This window comes from Camelus bactrianus, chromosome 13 (genome assembly GCF_048773025.1).
Source record: "Camelus bactrianus isolate YW-2024 breed Bactrian camel chromosome 13, ASM4877302v1, whole genome shotgun sequence".
Taxonomy (NCBI): Eukaryota; Metazoa; Chordata; class Mammalia; order Artiodactyla; family Camelidae; genus Camelus; species Camelus bactrianus.
Genome location: NC_133551.1, coordinates 16,175,685 through 16,191,411, shown reverse-complemented (window position 1 = coordinate 16,191,411; position 15,727 = coordinate 16,175,685). Strand labels below are relative to the sequence as shown.

The following is a 15,727-nucleotide window of genomic DNA, read 5'->3' as shown; positions in this document are numbered from 1 at the left end:
AAAAAAAAATACTTTAGGACTAGACGGTCAATGCTTATGTCCTTAAGTAATGACCTGCTCTTGTCTAGTCAACCAACTGCTCTCTTATGCGCTGTGGTTTTGAATAGTTGTCTTTCACAAGTTAACATGAGATGTTTTGTTTTCTAGTAGTCGACAAAGTAAAGGTTTCCAACACTTAAAAACACTGTAGACCAGTTAGAAGTAATTCCTTGTCTGTCTACCTTTGTTCGTGGTAGGTGGTTGACAAGTAAAAAGGGCCGTGGTCTGTCGACCACCTGCCATGACAGGTGACGTGTAAGTCACAGCTCAGGGAGCACCTGCCAGAGGGGTGGCTCATGAAATCCTGGCAGAACCCAGTATCCCTTGTTGTCCACCCAGGAGAAGGAGGAAGGGACTTGCCTAAGGTCACAAACTGGGTATTTCCTCAGCCCCTCACCCAGTGCTGCTTCCCCCACACACTCAAGACCTTCAGAGCACCTTTTCCTCCCAGCCTGGCAGAATGCATGAGCGGGTCTCGGGGGCGGTGGAGGAGGGGGTCAGAGCTTTTTGTAGCTGGACTTGCACACAGTGTCTCCCCGCCTGTCCATCAGTGGGGGAGGCGGGTACCGACATATTTGGGGGAAATCGTGAACGGGATGGCGAGGCCTCCTGTGCACGGTCCATCTCCTGAACCCAGCTCTCCTAAGAACCAGCTCAGCTTCTCCCCATAATAAGCTAACAAAAATAAGGAGGCATTCGGCATTCTTCTCTGCGCTCCTTTCCAAGGTTTCAAACTACTTTCTACATTCAGAGTGCTCATCTCTTTCAGGAGAAGCCCATTTTTCTCTCACCCAAAGCTTTGTCGTCTCCAGGTTACCTGGAGTGACAGGTAGCTGGCTGGGTACTTGAAAGGAGTGGGGAGGGGACTCTGAGGAGAATAGGGGAGGGAATCTGCGGTGGGTGAAGCCCCGCCCCTGTTCCCTTATTTGGAGTCTTGAGGAGCCATTGAGAGGAAGTGGTAACACGAGAGGGTGATTTTCATGTTGAGGCGGGATGGGTCTCCTTTCAAAGGGCAGGAAAGACATTCGCAGAGAGTGAGTCATTTTTCCAATGCCCATCACTGATTGAAAAGGTTCCAGAAAACCCAAGACTCCGGTCCCCACTGGACCATCTAGACAACACATATTTACTTACAAGTGTCAAGAGAAACAGAAGGGAGTTATGGAAAGAACATCAGCTTTGGCTGCAGGCAGATGGGAGCTCAAATTCTGGGTGCCCCCTCTCTGAACTCCTTGGGCCGGCTAACTTCTTGCCTTGATCCTCGGTTTGCCTGTAAAATTAAGATGATAAGCTCCACCTGTCTTTATGTATAGACTTATTTTGGGGATTAAATAGACAAAAGTTCTACATAAACTGTATTTTATAAATGTCATTATTCGTTTAAGAAGCAACATCTTAATGGTACGTAAGCTTGCGGTCAGTTTTTAGGATGTGACATTTCTGATGTGATCTTGAAAGCAAGATCAGCAATGGATTGTATTTAACCCAAAAATAAAAGTAGAAGACGGAAAATAAAAATGGAAGATTCCATTTTTTTCCATTTTGGCACTAGTAGAAAAAAAAAGTAATGTTTTTAGTGTGGGGACAATCAATGTGACTTTTTCCTTTGATCTTCCCTTTTTTTTTTTTTTTCCATTATCCTTGAGCTCTTGGACTTTGTTGGCTTTATTCTCTGCTTCCTTTTATAGGAAATTGATGGAAAATCCCTGCTATTGATGACGAGAAACGATGTGTTGACAGGACTTCAGTTAAAATTGGGGCCTGCTCTGAAAATCTACGAGTATCATGTGAAGCCTCTGCAGACAAAGCATTTAAAGAACAGCTCTTCATAGTATCGTCAGCTTGGGGTCTTGGACCTCAAAAAATACATAATGACGTAATTTAGTTTCATGTGATGAAACTTTGTTAACAGAATACATACATGTGTATATGTAAAGAATTTCAGTCAAATGAAACGTTATCCTATTGGATAGACTAGGCAATCCATCGGCTGACCTGAACTCAGCCAGGAGGAGCAAGAACCTGTGGACGGGATGGTCTACCTTGTGGCATTTGTCAAACAAAACGATCTTCGACAAGATCAGACACCCCTCCCCACAAAGGGAATTTTCTTCATAGGTTACTTTCCCAAATTCCTGAAAAAAAAAAAATGAATAGAATGAGCATCTTTCGGTTACAGATTGTGGGAAAATAAAAAACCAGAAAATGTGGGGAGGGGGAGAAAAGAGAAAGGGACTGTGCCTCCCTTGAATTTCTCTGCTGCTTAGAGCTTGTGTTACTTGGATGGAATTGCCGACACCCTTTTTTACAGAGGGTCCTCCACTTGACCTTATTAAGGTTTCACTGGGATATGCTGCGATGTTTGAAATGGGCGTGCGTCCTGGCCCCCTCAGGAGCAGAACTGGAGCTCTGGAAGGAGAAACTGCTGTGTGCTGGGGCTGTCCATCCGTGTTCAGCTGGCTTTCACGGGGGCGGGTGGTATTTTCTGCGTAGATCTGCTTTTAAATTGGTTCTTTGTTTCTGAAGAAAGCATTTGTTTTCCCACATTATGGTTTATATTTATAATCGTTTGTTTCTGAAGAAATTTGCCAAGAGTTAAGATCGGAGAGCCTTGTTACAAGTACAGAATATTTTTATATATATTCCTTCCTGATGGTGTAATATTTTTTTAATTGCTCCGATGCTTTGTTTGATTTCTGATTTGAGGACTTGTTTTTAAGAACTTGAAAAAGTGGGCTTGCTACATCTCTGTTCAAAGAGACATGTGTTCAATCTCTGTGTGTTGACGCCTTGTTGAATTGGTGCTTTGTGGTCACAATAAAGCATTGCTTCAGTTTATTCACAGTGTAGTTTTGATCTTTTCAGTTTGGTTGCCTCTTCAGTTGGGATTAAGGATTAAGGTCACTCCTTGAAACCATGGAGAGAAAGTTAAGTCTTTAAAAAAAAAACTTTAGATATAGAAAACATATAGATCTCTATGTAGATTTACCTTCTTTATAAACTGAATCATCCAAGTAGGCCTTATGCCTTACTCCCATCCAACAACCAGTTTTCGGTGTCATTTTAGCCAAAGATTCTTTTTGCTGTAGGCCAGTGGGGGAAGGAATATTGTATTATTTTTCTTTGAAATTCTGATGGAATCTTTGGACCTCTCCTCCAGGCAAAAGCTCATCTTTCCACATAAAACTTTGCAGAATTGATGGACTCCCCAAAGTTCCCTCTTGCCCCTTTTCAGGTTAAGAGTCCTTATTTTAGAGAGTGTTATGATTCAGTCCCCTGTGGAGATATTTAAAGTCTAAAGTCTAAAGAACAGAAAGTCTAAAGATGAGTGAAAAAAACATAGGAAATGGTATAGTGAGTGGGGTTCAAAAATACATTCCAAATTAATTCAATGATGGAGTTCATGGTGTGTCGGAAACTTAAGTAGTGCTTTGTTTTGCACAACACGTGGGAGGAGCGTTTACAAAAGAGACACTTTGCATCCCCAGGTTCTCACAGTCTACAAACATTTCTCACGGTCTACAATTAAAAGGCAGATACAGGTGAGTACCCTGAGGTGTGATAGCTGTAAAAGGAGAGGACTGCACCTGCTGGAGGCCTGCAAGGGAAGGAAGGGGCCAGAGAGCCACTAGAAGGAGGAAGGAAGAAGAACTTAATTCCTAGAGGGAGTTGCCCGCACGTGAAATAGTGATGATGTTTGAACCATGTCTACTTCCAAAGGACAGCACGAGGAACACCTGAGTCCTGCTTCTGCACATCTACCCGACACCTTCGGTGTTAGTTTGGAAAAGACTTGGCTGAGAACGATAAAAAAATTGCCTCCCTCACCCCTACCCCTCCAGGTAATGTAAACAAAGCAGAAACTTGCTTCTCTTTATGTAAATGTCCAGACGGAGGGAAGAGGGATGGTAAGGCCCTCCATGATGCTAGGGACACAAATGCCTCCTATATTTTTGCTCCATCATGCATTGCTCTTCATTCCTAGAATCACTTCACAGCCCAAGATGGCTGCTTCAGCTCTCGCCATCACCACTTAAATTCCAACTAGTGGGGAGAAGAAGAGGGACAAGAAACATACCTCCTTCCTTTAAGGACACTTCCAAGGAACTGTAGGAGGAAGCAGTATTACTTCCTCTTGTATTTTGCTGTTCAAAATTCAGTCACATTCCCACACCTAAGCTCCAAGGGAGGCTTAAAATATTTCATCTTTTTCTTAGAGTCTATGGGCCCAACTGAAATCAAAAGTTTCATTATTCCGTACACAAGGGAGAAGAAGTATTGGGGAATAACTTCCTGTTACCTCCATCAGCTGGCCGTTGAGCACTCGGAGCAAATGACACTGCAAGTGTGTATGTAGTTGTATTTTTCTCTAGATTTGAACTTGGGCTCACACTCCCTTCAGTCTCCAGATATTTTTATCACGATCAGTTTTCACAACTATTTGAAGCCTTGTTCACTACCCCAATCCTAACTAAACTAGTCCAAACTCCCAGCTTTAGACCTGGACTACTCTCTAAATGCTCATCAAAAAAAAAAAGGAAAAGAAAATATCTTAATTGAAAAGCAAATCGAAAAGAATCAAATCATTCCTCAGACTCTGTTGAGAGATTTCAGGCAAAATTAATAAAGACAGTCTGGCTTTTTCCTACCCAGAATCAAGGCCGGGGACAGACAGGCTTGAGTGCCTCGGTAAAAACTGAAGGTGCTTTCATTCCTACCCCTTTGCCCCTCCCCAAATCTAGGGGCAAAGTGGTGCGATTAAAACAGACCAGAGAGAGGCTGGAAGTACTTGAAATTCAGCAGGTAGGCAGCCTTTGTCTCCAGACAGCTGTAAAACCAGAGAAGTCTGATTCCTTTTCAGGTCACACTGGATTTCTGGTCACAGGATCTGGGTCTCAACCAGCAGCGAATACACTTGCTACCTGGGGAAGCACCTCATGAGCACCAGTGGGAATGCGCGAGCCTTGATGCCAGTATATCGTGTGTGTGAACTGTTTCATGTTGAATCTGAGCGTCCTCAACCAGAGGGGCAGACAGGATATCTGAGTCATGAGGGATTTAACCAAGTAATGGCCACTCCACCTCCCCGCCCCGTGTTTGAACCTCGGATTCAGACTCTACAAAGGACACTTAATGAATTGATTTAAAGGCAAGATCACAAGGTCGCTTTTCTGTAGAATCTAAGTTGACATGTTCTCCTCTGGCCAGTACAGTATGTGTATGTTTTGACAACTACATTTGTGATCATCTAGGTGAGGCTGAAAGCTCCAATTTATTACAATCTCTGTAATTCCCTAATACTTGCAACCAGCAGCTGCATTTATTTGCATTAACCATCTGGACCCTGATGGGACATGCAATTTAGACCCCTGATCTAAAGCAAAGAACACACAGAGAGCTTCCTCAGAGTACGTGAATTCAAGAACTAGAGACTGCAAGTAGATTTAGTTGGAAAACAAAACAAAACAAAACACGCTGGCATATTGCATTAGAACGTGCAACAGATTTGAGCATCATTTGAGCGGATACCTAGTAGACATGAGGATTATGAAGGAAAAGAAGCCGATTGGTAGGGTCTCTTCATTTTGTCCTCAATAACTATCCCATGTAAGCGTGAATTTTGTCCTTCTGAGCTTAGCATATACTGTCCGGGGCACACACTGTCCTTCCACTGCATTAGTGAAATCCATCTCTGAAGGAATTTAATTTGGAAAAGTCTAATGGCCCAGAGCTGCCCAGGCACTCCCATGTTGGGAGGCCGAATGCAGAAAGCACTTACTCATGGTGGTCCGTCTGTCCCTGCTGGCCATCACAAATGGCATGTGCAGGGGTCAGGTCTGGGCTTGGAGCCATTAAGTATTTTCTTTAATGATTTGGAAGATGAAGTTAAATGTTCAAAGAGCTGGCTGCTACCGGAATGATATGCCTCTTAGAAAAAAAAAATTTGTTAATTCTGCTTCTAAACTAGGAACAGAAGCTACAGGAAGGGGAGAGAGAGCAATGGGTGCATTAATGAGCAGCTTGTTAGCTTCGTGCTGCAGCTCTGTGGGCAATTAAGTATCTTGCATACCATTTCTGGCCACTAGTGGCAGTTCTATATAGAGAAAGAGATTGAAATGATCACATCCAGGCTCATTTGGTGACTGTGGCTGCCTCGTCTTTGTGAATCTCAGGAGAAGAGCTGTGTCCAGCCTGACCCTGGGGCAGAATAACGGAAGCCCTTGTGAGCAAAGCAAGAGAAGTCCTCCCCTGCCCACAGTAGGGAGCCAGGTTGTGTCTGCAACGGTTAGGATGCATGTCCCTGTCTGCAGCAGTCTTTTGGGAGAAATCACAAAAGCTGGGGAGGCCAGGTACTCTCCAAATGGAAAATATGTCCCTCTTCCACAGAACACGTGCATGGGCAGACCTACCACCTTTATCATAGCAGAGGTGGGAAAGCTGTCAGGGAGCACAGGTGTAAAGAAAACTGAGGGTACTGATTCCCTGTGGAACAGCCGCGGCCCCGGCAACCAGATCCACACACAAGGAGGTAAGGAAACATCTGCCACGTGGCAGCACGCGCCATCACCTGGGCAACAACCCACGGGGCACCTTGGGTCACACAGCCTAGAGGCCTTAAGCTTCCAGAAAAGTCAGGGAAGCAACCAAGGAAAGACCTGCCACCAGCTCTTTCCCAGCTCTGTCATCTGGGGGCTGCCTTTATGCCAAAGTTTGAGTTAAATGTCTTCGTTTTGAATCAAAGATAGCAGAATCATTCAGTAAACTGTGTTTCACTTCCTTTTTCGGTGGATTAAACTCTACCTTCCTATCCTGGGGAAACATCCAATTTGAAAATAAGACTATAAAACTGATCAAATTATCAATGTATTTTGAGGAAAACTCAGTAAAAACTCTTCAAGTAACCAGCAGTTCCTGCCTTTAAGAATCAACGTTGGGGACACTATCCTCTCTCCTGTACCAGAACCCAGTGATACCAGTTGGAAAACACAGTGCTGTGGGTGGAAGCGCTGGGGCGTCTCCAGACGATTCTGAGTTTGAATCCAGCCCCACCACGCACTTGACACGGGAACCTGGGTAAGTTGAATGGCTCCTCTGAGCCTCCGGCGTCTCATCACTTCTCTAGTGCAGATACAGAGACGGTGCAAAGCAGCACTAGCCTGGCCCCGTCCAATAAAAATATAACACGAGCCACATATGTCAGTTAAATTTTTCTAGTAGTCACTTTTTAAAAAGTGAAAAGAAACAGGAGAATATATGCAATCCAGTATAACCAAAATATTTCCTTTTCCACATGTAGTCAATATCAAAATCATTAATAATATGCTTAACAATCTTTTTTTTTCATGTCTTCAAAATCCACTGTGTATTTGACACTACAGCACATCTCAGGACGGACAGATCAAGCGTATCAGTCAGGATTAGTTTCAGCTGACAACCCAAGGAACGGTGACTTAGACAAGACAGAGTTTCTCTACCCTGTGTATGACGTCTGGAGGTAAGGAGATCAGAGCCAGTACAGCCCCTCCATAATCATTGGGTCCCAGACTTCTCCTAGCATTTCTCTGCGCCATCCTTAAAACATAGCTTCCTATGTGGTCCAAGATGGTGGCTTAAGCTTCAGTTTTATCGCAATTGTATTCTAGCCAAGAAGGAGGAGGAGGAGAGAAGGGGACCTCTTATGAGAAGTTGCACACAGCATTTCCACTTACATCTCTTTAAAAAGAACTTAGTCATTTGGCCATCCCTAGCTGCAAGGGAGGTTGGGAACTCCAGTCTTTCTTTCAGGCAGCCAAGAATTCAGCTAAACAAGGACAGGAGAGTGGATACCGTGGGGGTAGTTAGCCATCTTTCCATGATACCAATCCCATAAAACTGATGGAGGATTGAATGAGAGTACATTTTACAGTCATTCGTATTACATAGTAAGTGCATGAAATATGGTTTTATTACTCTGATCTCACTCCATTTCAAGCCCAGCCCAGTCCCAGAATCAGCAAACATATGCTGAACCCAAATACTGCTCATTTGAAGTGTCCTAATATGGCTGAAAGAGAAAATCATTACTTTCTTAGGTCCTTGGATACTGAGTGGCTCTAGATGCTTTATCTTCACAAGGGCACATAAAAGAAAAAAACTTGCATTATTTAAACTCCATGAAAAATTGTCATGCTGAGTTAAGGGAAATGTGCTGAACAAAATGCATATGGGCTTTTATTGGTCCCCAAAGACCCAGAGAAGTTAGTTTGAGGCATTTGGTGCATTCTAAATACATCCTGTTCCTAATCCAAAATGAACATTCAGTGACATTCAAGATGGTTTTGTGAGACTAACGAAAGGGAGACCGCTGATCCCTTTGTGGTTTTAATGAAGACATGTGTGGGTCCGTAACAAACAGTAAGAAGTTTTTAAAAAAATAAAATAAAAAAAAATCTCAGTAGATCTGCATTCGTTAATCTGAGCCAATTAGGTTGACATCGGTCTGTTTAATTGTCTATTTGGGCTGATTTCATAATGAATTTTTAATGCTAAGATGACTTCTCCCAGCCACCAGAATGTAGGTTTTGCATCAGTCTTCTGCATGGTGTACACGTAGAATGCGGAGGAAGTTACCATTGGCCGAACCCACACACAGTTATAAAGAATACTGGAGCTATGAACTCACAAGGGAAGGGGAAAGGACACTGGACTAGGGGTCAGGAGACCTGCGTTCTGGTCCTGGATCCACTACTGACATTATCTGCAAGACTTTGTACAAATCTCTTAAACCCTCCTGCTTCAACTGCCTCCCATGTAAAATAAACAAGTCCAACTGGAAGTTTATTTCAGCGCTCAGTGTCTTTCATTTTCTAAGAATCCAATTATTTGATTTATATGTGTCACTGTTTCTCTCCACCATTCAATTAAAACTCATAGCATTGTCGCGTTTTTACGATGTCATTTCCATTTCATGAATATCCTATGGATTCAGTCTGATTATGATTCTCTCTTGGCTGTGTCATGGGCTGGAAACAGCTGCTTTTCTTGAGAATTGTCAAGTTTGCTTATTTTACAACCCCATGGCTTTTGCTTCAAATTACTCTGATTTTAAACCCTTGGTGGAAGTACCTCCCCTCTACGAATAGGACCTCTACACGATCAGAGCCCAGAGTTGAGGGGGTGGGAAAGCACAGACTTCCCGAGGGCTCGCTGGGAATGCTGGTTAAGTGGGGTCACTTCTGTCTCACCCTTTGATTGACAGCCCCATGTGTTCTACTTTGGGGGGTATAAGAATCAAGTGTTTAGGGAATGCACTGCATCCTGGAGGGTGGTACCCCATCAGCACGTGGTATCATCTCCAAGCTGGAGCCTCAGTTGTGCCTTTAGACCATTCCATCACTCTATCAGGACAGCGGCTTCTGGGCAGTACAGTGTGTGATAAGACCATTTGCAAACTGCCACGTCTCCTTTGAAGTAGACGTTTGGTCCCTTGGTGTGGGTAATATTGTATGGCATTGTGCAAACCCTTGAGCTGTAATGCCGGCTGGACCCCCGTGGACAGAAAAGGCACACTCACACCTGTAATGCACATCAGTTCTTGTTTAGATGAGTCACTGCTCCTTTCAGAGTGAAAGGGATCCATGTATTCAATTTGCGGCCAAGTTGCTGGTGAGTCTCTCAAGGATTTGTGCTGTATCGAGTCTCATGCGATATTGGTCTCTACCGCTAGAAAGTAGGATATTTGTCAGCAAGTTGTGGTACGTAATGAAAGCAGGATCCCATGCTTTTGGGCCCAGGCAGAGCCTCCATCCCTGCCACCATGACCACTCTATCAGGAGCTCACTGGGATTACCAATGACAGAGGCGAGGCCAGCTAACATCAACCGGCCAAGCCGTCTTGTCTGCCTGACTGGTCGGTGCCTCTTCCATGGCTGATGCCCTGTGGTGGGTATCATACAACACAAAAATACTCTCATTTAATGACCACTCCCACAGAGACCTGCACCCAGGTTTTAATTTACAAAGATGACTGAGTGACAACATGGAGATGTCAATGCCATTGAAAGATGAATTACCTGCAGTTCCTGAGGAAAGGGGGGCGTGCCATGCCATGCCATGCGGGGCCACAAGGGGAGCATCAAGATCTGGCCAGGAGGCAGACGCAGAAGCTGGGGGGAAGCCTAGGTTTTGTTGGGGTGCCCACTGGAAAGGCAAAGCAGAGGAAGTAGGTTAGGGTTGGCTGGCTTGAATAATTCTGGCAAGTTTGGGGGCACAGGGGCTGTCTCTGCTGTCTGGTTCCTGGCCTTGGGTTGGCTTAGGGCAGGGGAAACACTGGCTTGGTGTATGCGAGTTCAAAAAGGAGGTGCTGGCCTTGCGTGTGAGACTCATGCTCCCAGGTAAGTTGTTTTCCATCTTTAATACCAGCTTACACTATGAGAGGGGCAGTCTCCCCCCAGGTCTGTAAGAGCCCCCAAGACGTCAAAACAGAAGATACAGAAAATTAAAAACATGATTAATACACACAGATCCATTCTACTTTCTACTCAGCAGCCTTCCAATCTTTCTCTCTCCAGAATCCTGACTAACCAATCAAGCTATTTGCCACTGCTCATGAGTTTATATATTTTCGTACCGAAAGCCACTTTTCTCCCCCCACACAAAGTAGATGACCCTTTTACGCATTCCCTAAAGCTTTACTCACTAGGAGGATTGCCCTTCACCACTGTCATTAGGAACGACCCTCTTCTTATGGCCGTGAGAGGTGAAGAACTAGTGATGGATAACATGGAGGTTGGGGCCATGCGCCTTTCTTGTGCCTCCAGCCTTAGTCGTGCCTAATCCTGGATCTATCATTTCCATCTGACAATGGATTGCTGCCAGGCCTGCCAGAGCCTAATACTTGACGCGTTTGATAGAAACCAGTTCATAATGAGCAGCTCCACGCATCAAGTCCCTTGTTGTCCCAAAGTCAGACGTTTGTCTTTACCAAGATCTAGGAACACACTGGAGTGACTAATTCTCCACTATAGATAGCATGGCCTTTCTCCAGAACCCTAGGAGTCTACCTTGTGATTTCCTTACTAGGGCTTCCCGTAAGCCACACGCAGTGTCTTCCCCAGTGAAAGGCACCTCTAATAGCACAGGGTCTGCTGATTCAGGAATGGTTGTACCCAGCCCAGACCCGCTGCAGCAACTTTTGCCGCTCTGGGCCCCACACAAAGCTGGAAACCTTTTCATCCAGTAAATGGGCTGGAGGAATGTTCAAATATTCCAGTGGAATATGATGCCCCTAAAACATGAGGAGACTACTAGGCACTGGGTTTTCTTCTTAGTGGTAGAAAGTCTGAAATGCAGTGATGTGTCCCCTGTTCAGGAGGGGATGTCCTGGAATGCCCCAGACTAGGGAATCACCGCCTATTTTCTGCACAGGGCCGGAGAGCAAACACTTCAGGCTTTGTGGCCAAATAGCCTGTTACAACTTCTCAACTCTGCCATCATAGCATGAAAGCAACCAGAAACAACATAAGAAAATGGCTATGGTTGCGTTCCAATAAAATTTTCATTTACAAAAACAGGTAGTGGGACAGATTCTGACCTAGACCACTGGGCTCCTAAAAACTTCACCAATATGGTGGGCCCGTGATGGATTTCTCTTCCATTCTCCAGAGAACAAGCATCACTTCTTGTTCTTCCAGTCCAGCTAACATATCATAGATACAATGGACCAATGTGAAGTTCTGTGGAATGTCCAGATGATGGTCCAAGTCTGGACTATCATGCAAATGGCAAGAGAGTTAACATGGTCCTAGGGCAAAGCCATAAATGTGTACAATGATCAACCCCATGTGAATGGAAACCAACCATTTTTCCTCCTTGATTTGAAAGTCTGATGGGTTTTATCCCATCAGCACCCTCAGAATCAAGTCCCCTGTGTATCTCCCAGCTCCTGTATATACTGACTGAGTCTTTGCCACTCTTTTGGCCCATAGTCCCTTTCCTCCGTTAGCAGGCCCAGCATGTCTCTGGCTGGTTTACAATGTGACTTGATCCTATTTATAGGTCTGGTAGCCAGGAGGGGAGGTGGGGATAGATCCCAAGGGGGCATGTGTTTCCTAGCTAGGCAGAAGCCTCTGTGTTGTCCTCAAGCAAGGGGGCCAGTGCTAGCTTTTAACAGGAAGGAACAGGCCACCTCTGCAGGCCCAGAGAATCCAGGGAAATCTGAGGATTCAAGATTTCAGGTGCCTCAGTCAGGATCCTAGCCTTGGGGTGACAGGCCTGTCCAGGTTGAAAATTCGATCTTTCTCAGAGCTCTGCTTTTCTTAGTTAAGTCCTGGGCCCACCCCTAACTTTGGTTTGCCGCCTGGCTGGAGAGTCTCCATTTGCTGCCGAGGAGTCCCTCTTGCTTTCACACGCTGCCTTACTGATGCTGGTTGTTAATCATCCTCAGCTTTTCATTGCCTTGATGCACTAGTGGTCCCCAGCCACACCCACCCCAATTCCATAGTCCTTAGAGTCATTTTCCCCAAACCTCTCAAGCATCTGAGAAATTGTCCCTGCCAGTATAGTCCCTTCCTCTAGTATCTTATCCCGATTCAATTCTGGTAAAAGTTTTAACAGTTGTATGACTACAACACTGCAGGGGCTCATTGCTAGCAGGCCAATGGGTGGTCCAGCTCCTAAAATCCCATTTCAAAGTCCCCTTCCTGTAACTACTCCTGGTATCACAGATGTGGCCGTGAAAAACATATGAGACCCTGAGATTTTCATGCAGGAGGTTTGTGAGGAGTGCTCGGGAACAATGCCTGTGAGCAGTGAGGGAGCAGGAGAGGGCAGAGGGAGAATTTGAACTGTGATGCAGTTGCAGCGGAGGCCTCAGCCAGTCAGGAGCTGTGGAGCTGGAATGTCCCAGATGGATTGTCCCAGCTGAGGTGAGACGGTCAGGACTCCATCTCCCACACTGACTAGCCCTAGATCTGAGCTGCTCCCGGGGAGTGGGTGTAAACTTGGGTGAGACAGCCTCCTCAGTCAAGGGCAATTCCTGCAGAGAGACCCAACTGTAAGGCATTCGTGGCCAACACTTCTGGCATCTGAGTGGTTTGGTTCCAGGAGAGACCTGGGTGGGTAATGCCCCACAGCATATTTGACAGGAGCTTACTCACCCACTTTGGGTTCATGGGGGAAACATCGCCACACACTGAAGACAGCAGAGCAAAGGAGACGGGAGCCTGAGTTGCCAAGTCAATCCCAGGAGAGCCGATCTCTAAACTTCTTAAAGATAACTTTTCAGTTTAAGGCACTAAGGTATTCAGTTGCTTGCAACAAAAAGCATTCTAACCCACGCATGCATTATCTCAGTCAATCCTCAGTTACTCTGAAGTAGATATTATTCCCACTTCAAAATTAGAATTAAAGTTTAGGGTAACTTGCCCTAGGACACACAGCCAAAACTTGGTGGAGCTCAATCTAAAACTTCACACTATCTAGACCCAAAGTCCATGCTCTTTACCATTCATGTGGCCAAACCAGAAAGCGAGATGTGACATCCCAGATCTGAAATAGTAGTCTGTGTGTAGCTAGAAGTCCAATATGTACAGAAGAGCTGTCCTCAAGAAGCTCAGTCCCGGGTGGTGGCCCTCAGATCCTGTGTCCACATCCTAACCGCCAGAACCTGTAAGTGTGATCTTAAAAATGTGGGGGAAAAGGTCTTTGTAGATGTCCTTAAGTTAAGAGTCTTGAGATGATGAGATCACCTTGGGTCATCTGTGTGGCCTCTAAATCCAAGACAAGTGTCCTTATAAGGGGGAGAAGGAAGAGGCCGTTTGATCACGGAAGCAGAGCTTGGAGTGATGCGGCCACAAGCCAAGGAGTCCCTGAAGGTACCCAAAGCTGGAAGAGCAAGAACAGCATCTCCTAGCACCTCTACAGGGAGCACACCTTCGTTCTTGGCCTCCAGAACAGTGAGGGAGGACGTTTCTATTGTTACACGCCACCGAGTTTGCGTTACTTTGTGACAGCAGCCTCAGGGAACCAATATATGTAGGATCCTTCTCTTACTCTAAATACACTTATTTCCCTTTCTCATATAAAAGGTAATCCCTACGCCTTCCATGTTTAGTTGAAAATATTCCTTGGGCAGTAAATTTCTAGTGGAATTCATTAAGGATAGAGAGTTACGCTACTTTCTTAGCAGACGTTGAGCATCTGTAGAGACGTGAATGAACAGTTTCCTGGAAAGAAGGTCCATAGCCTTTATATTTACAGTAGGTTCGCTCTCCATAGGCTTTAAAGAACTTTAAGAATTTCTGAGAGTCTGGGCAAATGGGAGAATGAGAGGCACCTGAGCATTGAGAGAAATTAAGAACAAAGACTATGAAAAATAAGATGAAGTTGCCAACATTTGGAAGAATCCAGTGTGATTAGAAAACTAGAAATCTTATCGTCTTGAGAAATGAGCTTTGGTTTTCTCACACATGCAGCGAGGAAGCAGGAGCCACGTTTCACAAAGAAGACTGCAAAAGGCAAACTCCAGACAGCCCCATGTCCGAAGGAAAAGGACTCTTCTTTCTGGATTGAGGGTTAAGAGTTTGGAGAGAAATTCAGATTTCTGTAGTTAAATCTTGCAGGTGATTGAAAAAGGTAAATTCTGTGTCAACGACAAATAAGTGAAACTCTGTCTCAGGAGTTATTTCTGTTACACGGAGGGGGTTGTGCAGAAGGGGAGAAAAAGCAGGTTACTAGAAGAGAAGAATGCCATGGTAAAAGGAAAAGGATGGGACATTTTCTGAACCTGTCTCTCCGGAAAGTTACAAGAGGAAATTTAGAGGATTTGGAATAAGTCTTAGCCAGATTCTTGGCTGCTAAGATCACAAGCCCCGTATGACAGCTGCTCCTCCGAGAAGCATGCAGACTGCCTCCCAGGCAGCGAATGAGCCAGAATCAGCTGCTTCATTCCCCTGTGAAAGTTACTTGAGGGGCTGGGGTAAAAATGGGGAGACAAGAGGGAGAAGTGTCGCGAGAGCAGCTCTGCTTCCCCCAAAAATTGGGAGACAGTCCACGTGGCCTTCAATGAGGAAGTCACAAAGCGATCTGACATGGGTTACCCCGCAGGTGTTTAGAGTTCAGGCCGGCCTGCCCCTCTGAAAGGAGTGGGTGAGACGGGAAGCCTGGTCTTCAGGCTGTAGTTTGCCATATTAAACACAAGAAGTTACCTGTTGGGCTGCACCCTGCAGGCCTGCAAGCCTTGTAGTTACCCAGCCTGGAGACTGAGGAAAGAGCCTGGAGGCAACGGTGACAGGGAGGTCAGTGGCTTACTGAATCCGACACAGACGGTCCTGAAGTGGAAACAGAAACAAGCCAAAAAAAGCCCCTGAGGGCTCTGGAGTGACACCCCAGCATTCCCAGCAGACACAGGTAGGACACAGCAACCTCTGATACTTGGGGGAGGAGGAGGCTACCATTTATGGGGGAACTGACGTCAGGTTGGCCCATCATCCCCAGGGAGCCCGGCAGCTGGGGCAGGGGCGGCACACAGGCACTTACTGACCCTCACGTGAGTGAGGCAGGGGCTGGTGGAGCAGGCGCTGAGCAGAGGGCGAGAGAACAGCCCCCTGGAGTGGCCTGACCACACACTCAACCCCTCTGCACCCTGCACGGCCCTTACGGTCTTGGTCCGCCCCCTTCTGCGATCCCCCTGGGGTCCGCTGTGTTGAGG

The 15,727-nt window shown here is 45.7% G+C and overlaps 2 protein-coding genes across 12 annotated transcripts in view; one reads left to right on the top strand and one right to left on the bottom strand.

Annotated features, from left to right (window-relative positions):
* The window catches only part of SAMD13 (sterile alpha motif domain containing 13), a 40,627-nt gene extending 37,750 nt beyond the window's left edge, over positions 1 to 2,877 (top strand). For both annotated transcript variants that reach the window (XM_074376137.1, XM_010963331.3), the window contains exon 4: positions 1,728 to 2,877. In XM_074376137.1, the coding sequence (XP_074232238.1) occupies positions 1,728 to 1,871 (144 nt within the window). In that variant the 3' untranslated portion in view covers positions 1,872 to 2,877. The remainder of the gene's footprint in view (positions 1 to 1,727) is intronic.
* The window catches only part of LOC105075495 (uricase), a 116,979-nt gene that overhangs the window by 5,479 nt on the left and 95,773 nt on the right, over positions 1 to 15,727 (bottom strand). For 3 of the 10 annotated variants that reach the window (XR_012511147.1, XR_012511148.1, XR_012511151.1), the window contains 3 exons: positions 13,176 to 15,347; positions 10,092 to 10,218; positions 7,237 to 9,741 (listed from right to left, as the gene is read on the bottom strand). The gene's annotated coding sequence lies outside the window, so the exon portion shown is untranslated. Of the gene's footprint in view, positions 1 to 1,173; positions 1,310 to 2,081; positions 9,742 to 10,091; positions 10,219 to 13,175; positions 15,348 to 15,727 lie in introns of those variants that run through there. The other 7 variants (XR_012511146.1, XR_012511150.1, XR_012511143.1 and 4 more) reach the window with 6 other exon arrangements.